We start from the raw sequence: 15,956 nt of genomic DNA, 5'->3' as shown, positions 1-15,956 counted from the left end.
GACCCAGCTAGGGAAAACATAGAAAGCAGATATAGAGACGGGGCCTGTTTAGGGACACTCTGCCCCACAAGGACACATGCTGTATCCCTCAGAGTGCTTCCCACCTAGGCCTCAGGACTGTCCTAGGGAGCTGAAGACATGTGGCTGGACTTGGCAGTGTGGAGGCCTTTAGCTCGTGAAGCTAAAGGAAGTTCGTGCATTTCCTGACTGCCTGGCTTGGATACTGTTCACGCTACCGGAGACTGTTTAGAACTGACAATGTGTCTGTCCTTTGCCCGAAGGTCCACTCATGTCTGCTGAGCGTGCGGGCCGGCAAAGATGGCTGGTTCCAGCTCTACAGCCCCGGAGGGGTGGCCTGTGATGATGATGGGGAGCTGTTTGCCAGCATGGTACGTGGGGTCCCCACGGGAAGCTGCTGGTGGGTGTTGGACTGGGCCATCCTGAGTTGCACAGTGCTAGCCATGAAGAGGGAACCTGTGTTAGTTAGGGTTTTACTGTTGTGAACAGACACCATGAACAAGGCAACTCTTTTTTTTTAAAGACTTACTTATTTTATGTATGTGAGTACACTGTTGTGCCCTTCAGACACACCGGAAGAGGGCACTGCATCCTATTACAGATGGTCATGAGCCACCATGTGGTTGCTGGGAATTGGACTCAGGACCCCTAGAAGAGCAGTCAGTACTCCTAACTGCTGAGCCATCTCTCCAGCCCCCCAAGGCAACTCTTACAAGAACAGCATTTAATTGGGGCTGGCTTACAGGTGGAGAGGTTCAGTCCGGTATCATCAAGGCGGGAACGTGGCAGCATCCCTGGTGCAGGAGGAGCTAAGAGTTCTACACCATCTGAAGGCTCCTAGCAGAAGACTGACTTCCAGGCAGCTAGGATGAGGGTCTTAAAAGCCACGCCCATGGTGACACACCTGCTCCAAGGCCCCACCTTCAAATAGTGCCACTCCCTGGGCCAAACCTATTCAAACCACTACTGAGAATGTCACTAATTCCTGCTTCCCTGGGCCAAGAGCCTGTCACCTGCTCTGGGAGGTACAGAGAGAGGTTGTGACCTACCCAGGTGGAAACATAGAAAGCAAATATAGAGACAGGGCCTGTTTGAGGGTGCTCTGCCCTGTAAGGCCACAGCCCCGACTCTGGATATACATGTGTGTGTACAAACCATTGATCGGACTTGGTTGCTATGGTGATGTTCTGTGCAAGGGACAGATAGATACATCTTGGCACAAGGTACTCCATAGCCACTGGTACTTAGCCAGTCCTCATGATGAGAGGCTTGGGAGACAGACTGAGAGTGCTCATCCCTACCTCAGATCAAAGTATTGAGTTCACTAAAACATCCACAGTGGCTTCTGGTACTTTCTTATCGTCAAGTGGTTCTCAACCTTCCTAAGGCTGTGACCCTTTAACACGGTTCATGTTATGGTGACCCCCCCAACCATAAAATTATTCCATTGCTACTTCATAACTCTAAGTTTGCTCCTGTTATGAATCATAATGTGACTATCTGGTCTACAGGATATCTGATGTGACCCCTAGAAGGGGGTTGTTTGACGCCCCCTCCCCCAAAGGGACTGTAACCCACAGGTTGAGAACCACTGCTCCAGAGCTGTGTCAGCTAAGTCCTATGCCCAGAGAAGTCTAATGACTTGCGTGACAAGCTTTCTTTACAAGCCCTTTGTAGATCAGATTACTGTCTAGAGGTAGTGGCTTCTTCTGTAGCAGAGGGACACAGATTCCTTTTTTCCCAGAACAGAAGGTTTACCCAAGTAACCAGGGACCTCAGGCACTCAGTTCCCTGACTTACCCAACCCCATTCACAGATCACACATTTCTTCTGGGGTCATGTGACATGGAGAAAATGCAGGCATCCGCTAGACCTGGGCCTAGGGTCACTGCCCAGTCTTCCACTAGTTGGCCTTGCATGCTGACTTGCCTGTCTAGGTTCCAGCTTCCTCATGGGTATAACAAGACAGAGAGAGGCTTTGCCAGGGCACCGTAGGTAGCAGTTGTGTATAGTGTCAGACATGAGATACTCACTGAGCCATTCAGGGACTCTCTCTCTCTCTCTCTCTCTCTCTCTCTCTCTCTCTCTCTGTCCCCCTCCCTCCCTCCCTTACTCCATCCCTCCCTCTCTCCCTTACTCTATCCCTCCCTCCTAGGGACAGGTTTGCATGGTAAATAGCTATCACATTAAATTTGGAGAGATCTATGCAATGACGATAGATAGGCGTGGTCTCTCTCTCAGGCACCACCTCAAGGGCCTTATTTTTAGCTCCTTTTCCTTACGCATCTGCTCCAAGCCCCTCACCTGCTCCCCTGGACCTGCTTTTCTGAGTGTCCTGTGTACCCAGCAACACACTCAGCCGCCTGTTTACGCCACACCCTGCCTACCGTCGCCTCTCTGGCTTCCTCTGATGTCACAGTTTCACCATGGCAATGCGTGAAGTTTCTCCCCCCCCCCCCTTCATGCAGGGGACTCAGTGTGAGAGAGAACTCAGGGAGTGAGCTCCCACCAGAGTGATTTCGTTTGTGTGCCAGAGTTGTTAATGATTGGGGCAGAAGAATATATAGACAGGGAAGGGAAGCAGGCAGCCTCAGGAATGCAAGTGTGTTGTTTCCATGGATACACATGGCGAGAAGTGGTCCTTGGATTAGGCTGTCTCTTCCAGAGGATGTTTGGGCTCCCCTGCCTCTGTTGACAAGGCATATGCTGTCACCTCTAAATATAAGACAGACAGACAGACAGACACACACACACACACCATTCCCAGCATATCTCAGGAGGGAGCAGCATTTGCTAGGTGGGTGATCTCTTAAAACAGCTTTTGGTTTGGTATCCCAGAGAAAGCAGAGCACAGACCAGGCCAACTGCTGTGGGAGTCAGGCCCTTTGTCCCCCACCTAGCAAGGACTGCCTAGAAATTTCCACCCAGTACCCTCAATGTGAGGAATGTGCAGGACCTAATACCAGTGGCCCTTGAAGAGAGCTAGGAAAAGGGAGACTCCTGTTTGTTTGTTTTTTACTGTAGCAAAATAGACTGGGTGTTAACACCTGGACTTGGAGCATCCCGGCATGCATGCACACAGGTCTGCATCCAGCAGCATCATCGGTCTGTGGAATACTCTGTCCTCACCCACTTTACCTCCGAACCCTTTAATGCTAATCCTCCATTCCTCTGGACAACTCCAGCAGACACTGCCTCACCCGCCTGGGTGACTGTGCCTGATGCCTGCACCCCATCCCAGTGTCACGTATGTCCTGTGTCACTCAACATGACGTACTCGGACACTTTTCACAGAAAACGGTCTGGTCGTCACTGGAGACAAGGCAGGGCAGTTGGCACAAGCAGGGAGGGTCACCGTTTTCCTGGTTTTCCGGGGACGGCTGCTATGAGGGTCCTAGCACTGCACACGGTACTGCAGTGACAACCTGGACGCCTCACCTGAGTCTTCTTGCCTCCCAGGTGCACATCCTCATGGGCTCATGTTACAAGACCAAAAAGTTTCTGCTCTCGCTGGCAGAAAACAAGCTGGGCCCCTGCATGCTCCTGGCCTTGAGAGGGAACCAGACCATGGCAGAGGTAAGGCCCTGGTCCCCAGGTACCGTTGCATGGGATCTGTGTGAGGAGCAGACAGTGTGGGCCAGGCAGGTGTGGTGGAAGCCTTCTGGGTAAGCAACTGTCCTTCTCAGACTGCTGCTAACTCATTGCAGTTGGGATGTAGCATGTTGGTAATAGCCATCTAGAAGTTTCCGTTCTGATTGCCTAGTACTGTCTAGCAACCGTCTGCACGCGTGCAAATAACAGACCAAGGGGTAGTCAGGCTCTCCTGGGCTGGTTTTTCTTTGGGGTCTCTTAGAGTTTTCATGGGGGTCAGAGCCCCATGGGATCCTTCACAACTTCTTTCTCCAACCGGAGGGCTGAGGCAGCCTCAGCCTCTCTCTGCTTTGTGTGATTTGGGGGGTGAGGGGGTATCACTGCTCAAGTTGTCAAGTGTCACAAGCTCAGGCACCTCATGTCACTTCTACCTGTTCCTCCTCTGTCTCTTCTCACTGCTCCACAAAGTCCCCCCGGTGCCACACACTCCCAGAGCACCTGTCCCACTGCCACACACTCCCAGAGCACCTGTCCCATGAGCAATAAGGTTTTATAACCGCCATCAAAATTGGGGAGCACCACCTTGCCACACTCTACCCTCTAGATGTCACCAAGCTGCCCATCAGTCAAGGACATGAACACCTTACACGAAGGAAAAACCCCAAGTTCCACCCCCCAGAGGTAGGATTGAAACATTAGGATGGAACCAAAGCAGAAAACGCCAGACTTTGGAAATGGCATATGCCAAGGTCCTGTGTCAGGCCATTCCTGACACGCCCTCCATGACTCCTGGCAGATCCTGTGTTTGATGCTGGAATACAATATCATTGATAACAACGACACCCAACTGCAGATCATCTCCACGCTGGAGAGCACAGACGTGGGCAAGCGCATGTATGAGCAGCTGTGTGACCGGCAGCGGGAACTGAAGGAGCTGGTAGGTTCTCAACTGCCCGCCATCTGGAGAGCATAAGACAGCCCCTTGCGACTGCCGCTCCACACCCAGAGAGTCAGGGATTGTTCCCTGTACTTCTCACATGACTAGAGAGAGAGAGAGAGAGAAAGCGGGCAGTCGAAGTCACTGCCCACTTCAGTGCAGGGACTGGTGTGTCATTGTCCTACCTGGTCCTAGCTGTGCACACTCGGGCCGTGAGTGCAGTCCTTTACCCTGGAACTCCCCTTTCCTCCCCACTGTGCCTCTGGGCAAAAGGTGTGACCAGCCCCACCACGAGACATCCACATAAAACTCCTCTGTCACCTGCCAGGGCTCTGGGTGGAAGTGGGTGCCACTTATGCCTCCCATCAGAGCATCTACACGTCTACCTCTGCCAGAGTGTCTCAGTGTCACATACGCCGTCAGCTGCCTGTGCTGCGGCCAACCTGGCGTCTTCTGCCCAAGGAAGTAGCCATGGCTTCATGAAGCTGGTGACAGAGCCAGACATGTGTCTCAGCTGCTCTTATTTCTTTTGCAGCAAAGGAAAGGCGGACCCACCAGGCTAACACTGCCCTCCAAGTCCACGGTAAGTGGGTTTTAGTCTCAGTGGGGTGGGGTGGGGTAGGGTGGGGTAGGGTGGGGTGAGGTGAGGTGAGCAGGGCAGGAAGGTGAGCTGTCCAGCCGCTGAGATGAGGGATGATGGGGGGGTGGGGGGGGGGGACACAGATGCAGGACAACTCCCTACCATAGGACAGGGAGACAGGCCAGTTCTTCTAGGAGGTAGATGGACTGAAGGGGCAGAAATGGAAACCAAACAGAATCAGGATGTTACGCCAAAGCTTTCTGTTGATACAGAGTCTGGGGTCACAGCCTGCAAGTAGAGCACCCATTCAGCCTGTGTGAGACTCTAGCTCCAAGGCCCAAGAACAACAAAAGATTGCTGGTGACCTCAGCAGCATTGCCTAGGGGTTGCTGGTAACCATGGTAACAATAGCAAACAGGTGCTGGACTGGGTTTTAATTTTTTTACAACCCTGTACGGTCTGGTCTGCTCACCATTTCCCCCGTTTCCTGAAGTCTTTTGGGATCTGATTTCCTGCTACCCCCATGTCCTCAAGACTTCCTCCTCTTGGACCGGGAAACCTGCTCAGGCTCCGGCCACTGTGTCTCCATCCCAGCCAGCAGGAAAGAGGAAGCGGCAGGGGGCAGCCTGCCCTTCCCTTGGAGAGTTTTCTTAGAAGTTCCTTTTTTTAATTTTTTGGTATGACTGTCTATATTCAATACCTGGCCATATTTGGCTGCAAAGAATGCTGGGAAATTAGCTGTAATTGAGAGGACATAAAAGTCAAAGACAAGAACCTCACAGTCCCAGGCATTTGATATGCGTGGCTCTCTGCCAGCTCAGAGCTGAGGGTGGTGGCTGGCTACTTCTGTGGAAAATTGCTGACGAGAGGGTGTGCTCGCACACACAGACACACACACATACCACACGCATGTGCATGTGCACGCTCTGCTTGGCAGGGTGCTGGCCTTGGTTATAACCCAGCTGTGACTCAAAGCTGTGAGTCACCTCACAGGCTGAGCCACCACCCCACAGCTTCTGGAGACACCAAAGCCCTCGGGGTGGTCCCGAGACGGTGTTGACTGCAGACGAGGCAGGGGGATGAGGCCCACTTGATAGATAGCGCGGGCTTCCCTGAGCGCCATGCCACCCACTGCAGGATGCGGACCTGGCCCGCCTGCTGAGCTCCGGCTCCTTTGGAAACCTGGAGAACCTCAGCCTGGCCTTCACCAACGTCACCAGTGCCTGCGCCGAGCACCTCATCAAACTGCCTTCCCTCAAGCAGCTCAATCTGTGGTCCACGCAGGTGCCCACCCCGCCCGCCCTGCCCGCTTCCTCACCCCCTACACTTGACCTTTCTACCCAGAGTCCGTGGGCCCAGCCACTTGCTCTACACACATAACCCTAACCCACTCCACCAGACAAGGGGAGGTTGGGGGCCTTGTGCCCATTTCCTAATTGGGAACTCTGAAGCCCCAGGGCAATTCCTGCACAGACTCCTGAGTCGGGAAACACATGGGCCTGAGAGTTCACCTCAGTTCAGCTTATCTCCAGCTTGCTACTGAGAGGTATACACATGAGTATTCTCTTAGGGCCTGCTGGGTCCCAACTTAGTACACTGGCCTAGCTCTTTGGAATACACGGGTTCCTCTATCTCTGGAAAAAGACCCCTCAAGCACTGCCTTCAGGCATAGGAGCCTTAGGGTCAGATACTCACAGAGAGACCCTTGCCTGGCCTATGGCCCTGTCAGAAACTACATCTGAAACTCTTTGAAAAGAAGGCCATGATTTCATAGCCAGATCCCACCCCACGCCCCACTCCTGCCCCCCAGCCTTAGGTCCCCCCCTCCTCTAGGCCTGGAGAAGCTAAGAACCCATGTACCTCCACAGTTTGGAGACGCCGGCCTGCGGCTCCTGTCGGAACACCTCACCATGCTCCAGGTGCTGAACCTGTGTGAGACCCCAGTCACCGACGCGGGCTTGCTGGCCCTCAGCTGTGAGTACCGGGTCTGCGGCGGGCGGGCGGGCTGGCTCCAGGCTGGGCACCCTGGGAAGGGAAAAGTTCGTTAACAACCATTTTGTAGCAGACCTGTTGCATGCTGGCACAGGCCAGGCCCTGAGAGCAAGCTGAGGGGAACTGCCGCCCTCAGGGAAGAAATTAGAAGTCTAGAGGAAAGGCGAAAGTCTAGGAGATTAGCCTGTGCCTTCCATCCAGCTACTGCAAACCATTTGCAAGGAAAGTTCTCTAGGGTACAACACACACACACACACACACACACACACACACTCCTGCCCCCACCCCCATCAACTTCAGCCTTGCTACTTGTGCAGAAACACACCTCTGTGCTTCCGGGTCCCCGGGTGCTCCTGGACCTGTCTTGAGAAGCATTTAGTAACAGGGGCATGGGGTCTGGGGGAGGGGCTGGGATGCTGGTTTCCCAGAGCTCATCAAAGGGGTGTTGATCTTGGGAACCAGCATGTTCCAGTTTCCCTGTTTTCTAACCTGAGAGCTTAGACAGGAGGCCTCTGGCTCAGCTGGGAAATGGCCCAAACAGACTTGGGAGGAGGCAGAGAGTGTGACAGTAGACCACAGAAGTGACTGTGACATCGCCAAGGCTGTGGACTGGTTCTACTTAGTGGGAACTCTGAGGTGGGGGGAGATGAATATTGATATTAATATTGAGCCTACTTTCTGGGAGGCATCCGCAGATGGGGGGCTTCTAATCGACACCGCAGAATCCCCACTTGTCAGGTCCCCTCGGGGTCTCAGCAGAAGCATTTGGGTGTGTCTGCAGCGAGCACCTGTGCGGCTCCAGAGTGAGCCCCACCTTGATGCTTGCTCCTACGACCAAATGTTAGAGATGCGAGCCAGTAGTACCGGGGAGTATCCAAGATCCCCAGTGGGGCAGGACCAGACCCGAAAGGGAAAGAAGGTCAGAGGTCAGGGGCCACGAAGACCTAGAGCATGATGGCCGAACTCAAACCATTGCAGCTCCCTCACACATCCACACTGAGAGTTGGCTTAAGTGGCCTCGTCCTGCCCTAGGCTTTCGTGTGGACTCACTGTCTATCTGTCTGTCTGTCTGTCTGTGCTTACCCAGCCATGAAGAGTCTTTGCAGTTTAAATATGAACAGCACCAAGCTCTCGGCTGACACCTATGAGGATCTGAAGGTGAGTCCTCCCTGCCGGTTCGTTCCTTCCCTCCCTCCCTGGCCACCCTCTTCCCTCCCTAGCCTGGCCACTCCCTCCCTCCCTAGCCACCCTTAGAGATGCATCTCCAGCACAAAGCCTGGCATACCAAGAGCAAACAGATAGGGAAGGAGAGGGAGTGTGATAAAACCAGCCAGAGTTGACAGCCTAGAAGTGGGAACCTAAACGGCATTGGAAAACCAAGGGCCATTCCTTCCAAAAAAGAGGTCGCGTAATGTTGAACCCAATAGATAAGAAGCTTGGGATGGGGGCTGGAGAGATGACTCAGTGGTTAGGAGCACTGACTGCTCTTCCGAAGGTCCTGAGTTCAAATCCCAGCAACCACATGGTGGCTCACAACTATCCATAATGAGATCTGACACCCTCTTCTAGGGTGTCTGAAGACAGCGACAGTATACTTAGATATAATAATAAATAAATTTTTAAAAAAGCCTGGGATGTGCAGAGTGAGTGAGAGGGGGCGGGTATCCGCAAAGGTTCTGAAGCAGAGAAGGCAGGCAGGCAGGCCCTGGCCGTAGCAAACCTAGCTGGAAAGCAAGAACAGGAGATCTGATAGTCCTCATGGGTCACAGAAGGACTAGATTTTATCCAGTGTCAGGGACACCCCTGGGGTCTCTTGGAGTGGGTACCAAGTCCTAGTTTTAAGACCTTAGCTGTGTGGAATATGAACTGTGGGAGCAGGAAGCAGGGTAGAAGCAAGCCAGGTTCTAGAACTAGGCTGGAGCAGGCCCTCTGGGTCCTGGCATGGTGATGGGGCAGAGAACTTAAGTGTGACAGCCAGCAGATGTCATCCATCAGAGCACACGGTGCTTCTTAGGGAGGTGAAGGCAGGGCCCTCGGCACTTCCTCCTTTGAGTCCCAGAGATGCCCTAGCATCCTGGAAGCCGCTGTCAGAGGTTACCCATAAGCCCGTGGTCAGGGTCCTCCTTCCCTGGGGTCTTCGGTCTTCCCATAGCTGGGCCTGTTCTCTGGTCCAGGCATGCACATGGGACCTGCCGAGCCCAGCAGACAGACTTAGGTCACTTTGAATATCTCTGAGGCTACCTGCCCAGGGCTCGGATGGTTTTCTATGCAGTCCAGCCCAGTCTTTCTGTACCAAACAGCAGCTCCCATGATTTGTGACTAGAGAGGTCACTGAATCCCAGAAGGTGCAGGACTTAGGGGGCAACAGTGGGGCCCACACCTATAGAGCTAGGCACACTTAAGAGGCCTCTGCAGACCAATGCTCACAGCAGCACTGGGTCAGGCTTGGAAGATGTGGCCCCAGGACCCACACCTAGCTAGTTTACACACAAACACATTGGGGTAGGGGGCGCCTGGGCATGCTGCACTTTGAGAGTTATAGCCATCAGGGTGTCCTGCACTCAAGTCCCCAAAAGCCACAGAGCTCCCGGAATCAAGTGGGAGAGACTCCTTATGAGGAAAACTCACTCTCCTTCTATGTTTCTTCTCATTAAGAGGGAGGGAGGGAGAGAGAAAGAGAGAGAGCATGTGTGCTACATGTGTGGTGGTACACTCAGAGGGCATCAGACTCTATGGAGCTGGAGTTAAAGGTGGTTATGAGCCATCTGACATGGATGCGGGCAGCAATGGCTGATCTCTCTAGTTCCTACTGTCTTTTAAAAAAAAAAATTGCTGGGCAGTGGTGGCGCACGCCTTTAATCCCAGGACTTTGGGAAGCAGAGGCAGGCGGATTTCTGAGTTCGAGGCCAGCCTGGTCTACAGAGTGAGTTCCAGAACAGCCAAGGCTACACAGAAAAACCCTGTCTCAAAGAAAAAAAGAAAAAAAATATTGCTTGCTCTCCTGCCCCTGCTGCTGCTGTGTGTGTGTGTGTGTGTGTGTGTGTGTGTGTGTGCACGTGTGTGTGCACATGTGTGTGTACATGTACACACATGTGTGTGCACATGTGTATGCACATGTGTATGCACATGTGTGTGCATGGAAATGCATATGTATTATTGAATGGGACTGGTGGGTATGCAGGCATGTTAGGAAGGCAGGAAACCATTAATGAGTTACAGACCACTGTACAGTGGAGGAAAAAGCCAGCTGTTGAGAGAATAGACTTCTATTATCAGCAGGAACAAAAAGGAAGAGCTAAGAAGAATCTTGCAAATTGATTGGCTGTTGTCCCATGCCCAGTACCATATAAACCCAACGAGGTAGTGCATACTCCGTCCCACGGAGCTGAAGACCGAAGGATCAGAAGTGAGGGGTCATCTTTACCTTCATACCAGCCTGGGCTGTGTGAAGCTCTGTCTTAGAATAATGTATTGAAAGTATCAGGTGTAACCATACTGCAGTTTAAGGGTGGAGTAACCCGAGAGGAGTCCAGGCTGGCTGCTTGTGAGCTCTGGTCCCTCACCCACTCTGACCCCTCTGTTGACAATGGGAAGGGATCTAGGAAGTATATTCTATTTCACGATGCTCACGGCTTTCCCAGAATGCTATGGTTAATCCTGAATGCCACCTGGGAACCATACACAGGACTCGGTTTAGCTGTCTTGTGATCTCCATAAAACAAACCTCAGGGTGTCAGATGTGTGGTCTCACACGGCAATTAAAATTGTCTTGACTCTGGGGCTAGGGTTCCTGTAGCCACTTCTGAGGCCACCCTGTTCTCTGTTTAAGGTCGCCAGCCCCTTCCAGAGCCCAGAGAGCCTACAGCCTCACTGTGGAGAGGGTGTGGGTGGTAGGGAGATATTGGCTAGTGTTTGACCAGATACCTTTTTCTCACCTGCAGGCCAAGCTTCCTAATCTAAAGGAGGTGGATGTTCGCTACACGGAAGCCTGGTGAAGCCCCGGCTGTGTGCACAGGATGGCATCGCACAAAACAAAAAAGAAACAAAAACAAAAAAAGAAACAAAAAAACCCGACTCTTGACTAATAGCCGTAGAGCAGTGGGTCCCGGGGTGGTCCCAGCACCTGGCTGCGGGATAGATGGGGGAGTCTTGGGGGGGACAGAGGGGGGAGGGGTGGGGAATCCTCAGCACGCCCAGCCTCCGCCTAATTCTTAGAGCTTCATATTGGAACCTTTGACTTTGATCAAAAGCAGCCTTGGTGGCAACAAGAAGAACAGCGGGGTAGGGAGGGCAGGGGAGGGGTGGGCGGGGATCCCCGTGTGGATTTTCTTTGCCTTTGTTGTGTGATACCGTGTGTGGGGGCATTCATCCAGCCTGACGCTGTTGCTGTCCACTCGGGCCAGAAGGAGGACGCTTTCTTCCTGGAGGTGCACCGAGCGGAGATCTCGCCCCTACCATTGGGACAGGAATACCCAGTCATGTCACCCCATCCATCGTCCTGTGTCCCCCACCATCGCTATGCAAAGTGGTTCTTGTTGTACATAAGATTTAAATAACGCACCTATTTAAGAAACGTTGACAAATTGCGGGTCTGGGACCCGCTCTTATTTATGAAGTCTTTGACCGGCCCTCCCCCCTCCCCTGTCCCTCCTTGCCTGCCCTCTCCACCTCCCCTGTGGAGTGTAGTACTGTCTGGACCAGTCAGCTGTCGGGTTAGTGCTAGTGGTTCTGGGTTTTTTGTTTTTTGTTTTTTTGTTTTTTTTTAAGGAAACAAACAACAGGGAAAAAAAAAAGACCTTTGGAAACTTAATTGCTTTTTTTCTTACCGGACTCTTGTATGCTAATGCTCTCCTGGTCAGTCAGTCCGCCCACTTGCTACTCTGTATTGTTTCCAGATGTCTCCCGCTTTTCCGTGTGGGGGATCAAGGTGGGAGGGAGGAGGAGGAAAGACATAGGTTCTCCATGTTGTAGCTCACACAGCCCCTCCTCTGCTTCTGTGACTCTGGAAGGGCCCTGACCTTCCCTCTCTGTATACCCCCAGGAGAGTTGGTCCTCCAAGGTCCTGCAGTTGTTCCTCACCGCCTTTTAAGCTGTCCCTGTCCCCTACTGAGACTTGCAACCTGTGGCCTCCCCACCCTGTGGTTCACTAAACGCATGCCCCACGCCCACTTCTTTGCATGGTCTCTTGGGAGAAAAGAGCTACGTCACCCAGCCAGCCCGACCCGACTGTCCACCCTTTCCTCCACCGACGTGGTGGTCACCGCGAAATTCCCTCCCCACTGTGCCCCGAGGTAGACCAACCTCATTTCTTTTTACAGTTGGCTTTTTCTTACCAAACCCTCACTGTACAGAAACAGCCCTTTGACAATTCTTTATGGGGGTCCCCCTCTGTTTCCTTGACTCCAGCCCTTTTTCTGTTGGTTTAGCACAAATCTTCCCCCCCCCCCCTCCCTGGCACCTCCAAACCAGACCCACCAGTTGATGTTAATTGTTTTATATCTATTTAATCTTATTTGATGGAGACCATGCTTCTTCGGTTGTTTTATACTTTGCCAGGTAGACTTTATTACCCACCCCTCCTCCAACTATGCCCTCATTTTTTTAAAAAAGGAAAAAAAAAACCACACACAAAAAAAACAAAAACAAACACAGAGACTTTGGGTTCGAGTCTCGGTCTTAATTTCCTTTCTGTGGCAGGTTTTCTTCCGTGCGTGTGCCTGTGTGTGTGTGGAGTGAGTTCTGGTCTGTGTTTGTTTCTCTGTTGATTTCTGTTGTTGCTTTCTTCCGACCCCAACCCCGGTTCCGTACTTCACAGCACCCCGGTGCAGAGAGAAGCAGAAGCAGAAAAAATAAAAAAAATATAAAATAAAGTAAAAAAAATAAATAAATAAAAAATTAAAAAAAAAAAAGAAAAAAAGAAAAAATTTTAAAAAGGAAAAAAAAAACGAAGAACTAAGACATGCCACCCCCGCCCCACCCCCACTCCCACCCCGCAATGTTGCTTTTCTTGATGGTTAATAATAAATACTGTCACGTAGCTGTGTACAAAGAGATGTGAAATACTTTCAGGCAAAAATAAACTGTAAGTGACTCATGAAAGCTGGCCTTGCTGTGTGGTTATGGGGGTGGGGTGGGGGTGGAGGACGGAGTGGGGGGAGGTCCCATGTGGGGGGGAGCAGGACACAGCTGAGGACTGGCTTCTTCTCACTCTGGGTGCTTAACCATGGTGCCTGAGCCTGTTACACAGGCCTACCCGTTAGTAGTGCTCTTACCTACGGTGACAACCAGCCCTACCCCTAGACTTTCTGTCAGGGTGATGTTACTGCCCTCTGTGATATTGGAAAACCCTGTTCAGAGGGTCGCAGCGGCCCTAGCCTAGTACCTGGCCATCCATTGCTGCTTCCCAGGTGTGTCTCCATGAGATCACAGAGTATGGTGGTATACGTCCAGGATCCCAGCTCTTAAGGCTGAAGCAGGAAGGTCTGGAGTTTGAGGCTCTTCTAGGCTGCATAGACCTGTGACAAAGCTAGAGCAAGGTAGAAGTCAGAGAGCTTAGTCGGTACCGTGCTTGGCACATAAGCATCGTTAGGACCTGTCTCAGGCAGGGTTTCTACCCCTGCACAAACATGACCAAGAAACAAGTTGGGGAGGAAAGGGTTCATCCCCAAGGGAGGTCAGGACTGGAACTCAAGCAGGTCAGGAAGCAGGAGCTGATGCAGAGGCCACGGAGGGATGTTCCTTACTGGCTTGCTTCCCCTGGCTTGCTCAGCTTGCTTTCTTATAGAACCCAAGACCACCAGCCCAGGGATGGCTCCACCGACAAGGGGCTCTCCCCACTTAATCACCAACCAAGAAAATGCCCCACAGCTGGATCTCATGGAGTCATTTCCCCAACTGAAGCCCCTTTCTCTGTGATAACTCCAGTCTGTGTTGAGTTGATACACAAAACCAACCAGTACAGGACCTGAATTGGATCCTCAACACCCTCATATAAAGCCAGGTCCTGTGGCATACATACACTTGTAATCCCAACACTTGGGATGATGGAGACAGATCTGTGAAGCATGCAGACTGCCCAGCACAGCTGAACAGGTAAGTTCCACATTCTGTGTTTCAAAAACTTAAGGTGGAGGATAAATGGATACTTGATATTGTCCTTCAGTCTCCATATGAATACACGCAGACATGTCGGAGAAATAATTTCCATCCTTCTCCAGACTGTTGGCCCTCTGTGGATGTCCCCACTGACCTGAGTTAAGCTCATGTATCTATCATATGCCCCTGTCTTCCCTTCCGTCTGCCCTCCTAGACAACCTGATGCCCTATGTGACAGCCCTAGTCAAGCCCAAGGCCTACTCGAGGACTGGAGTATCCTGGCTACCTCACACACAGCTCCTCTCCTGGGTGGCCTCTTGTCCCATGAGTAGAAAGGCCAGGGGCTAGCCAGCCAGCTGAGGCCACACATTGTGTGTGCTGTGAGGACAGAGAAGCTTGAGTTTCTTCCATGGAGCAGGACAGGCCTGGACAAGGGGACACAATCAAAAGTTGTGCTCTCAAGAGCTGGATCGACTCCACATCACAGTAGCCCACCACGAGCACACAGGGGCATGCCTGTGTGTGGTGTTTCAGGAGCTTCTTTCTTGGCTTAGACTAGGTGGGAGGAACGGATGGCCGAGATCATAAACTACTCTGATGAGAGAGTGGAATCATGTTGGGATCAGGAGCAGGTGAGAGGGAGAGCTCTTTCTAGGGCAGTCTTAAGAAATGCCACCCAAGAGCTGTGCTGTCACCACGGTCTCGGTGGTGCCTGGCCACGCTGGAAGGTCTGAGCCAGCTCGCTGGGTCTCAGCACTGATGGAAGAAGGAGCTAAGAAAACTTGGCCTCGGCAGGCGGAAGCCCAGAGTGGACAAGCTGTCTTTGCAGGCTTGTCTGCTGAAAGTAAACAAATAGGCACACTGTGGCCAGCAGCTCTGTCCCCGGGTGGCTGTAGAACTGAGCCACTGTGAGAACACGTCCAACACCACAAGCAAGGTTTGTAGTGCATGACTTAACAGCAAAGCAGGCCCACCACACCGTGGGGCAGATATACAATAGGACCGGTCAAATGTCTGGCTAACTCGGAATACGCACACACAATAGTGTATTCACATACAGTTCTACAGAGCAAGAAAGTCATCCAATACAGTGACATCAATAATGAGAGAGATCGTGCCAAGTGAAGGGAGCCAGGGACACCAGAACGGAACTCACTTTTAGAGAGTTCTTGAGCAGGTGCAAGCCCTCTGTAAAGGCAGAGATCGTGGTGTTTACGTTGGAGGAGCTTGTTACAGACACAGTGGGGACAAGAGGAGACCTGAGGACTCTGCAGCTGGGTCTCTGTGATACAGATACCTAGACACTCAAGCTGTATGCTGCAAACTAGTGTTGTGTATCATTATCACATAACAGCTTGTAAAATTAGCATCAGAAGGAAGCAGCCGGGCTGGAGAGATGGTTCAGAGGTTAAGAGCACTGACTGCTCTTCCGAAGGTCCTGAGTTCAAATCCCAGTAACCACATGGTGGCTCACAGCCATCCATATCTAGATCTGACTCCCTCTTCTGGAGTGTCTGAAGACAGCTACAGTGTACTCACATATAACAATAAATGCATCTTAAAAAAAAAAAAAGAAGGAAGGAAGCAACCAAGTATCTATAGAGCAGGGCTAGAGGTATAGGTCAATGATAAAACACTTGTCTAGGGTGTAGGAGACCCATATAGATGAAGGGATATTTGGTCAAAAGGGAAAGAAGGGGCTGGCAAGGTGGCACAGCAGGAAAAGGTGCTTGCTGCAATGCC

The 15,956-nt window shown here is 51.9% G+C and overlaps 1 protein-coding gene across 1 annotated transcript in view; it reads left to right on the top strand.

Moving 5' to 3' along the window:
- Cmip (c-Maf inducing protein) overlaps positions 1-13,217 on the top strand; it is a 205,180-nt gene extending 191,963 nt beyond the window's left edge. The window contains exons 14-21 of the mRNA XM_052166910.1: positions 282-389; positions 3,478-3,594; positions 4,406-4,546; positions 5,082-5,129; positions 6,264-6,410; positions 6,995-7,100; positions 8,206-8,276; positions 11,060-13,217. Of these exons, the coding sequence (XP_052022870.1) occupies positions 282-389; positions 3,478-3,594; positions 4,406-4,546; positions 5,082-5,129; positions 6,264-6,410; positions 6,995-7,100; positions 8,206-8,276; positions 11,060-11,113 (792 nt within the window). The 3' untranslated portion in view covers positions 11,114-13,217. The remainder of the gene's footprint in view (positions 1-281; positions 390-3,477; positions 3,595-4,405; positions 4,547-5,081; positions 5,130-6,263; positions 6,411-6,994; positions 7,101-8,205; positions 8,277-11,059) is intronic.
- The last annotated feature ends 2,739 nt before the right edge of the window (positions 13,218-15,956 follow it).

The sequence above is a fragment of the Apodemus sylvaticus genome, chromosome 21 (assembly GCF_947179515.1).
Source record: "Apodemus sylvaticus chromosome 21, mApoSyl1.1, whole genome shotgun sequence".
Lineage (NCBI taxonomy): Eukaryota > Metazoa > Chordata > Mammalia > Rodentia > Muridae > Apodemus > Apodemus sylvaticus.
Note: the sequence above shows the minus strand (reverse complement) of the source record. Positions and strands in the feature narration are given on the sequence as shown.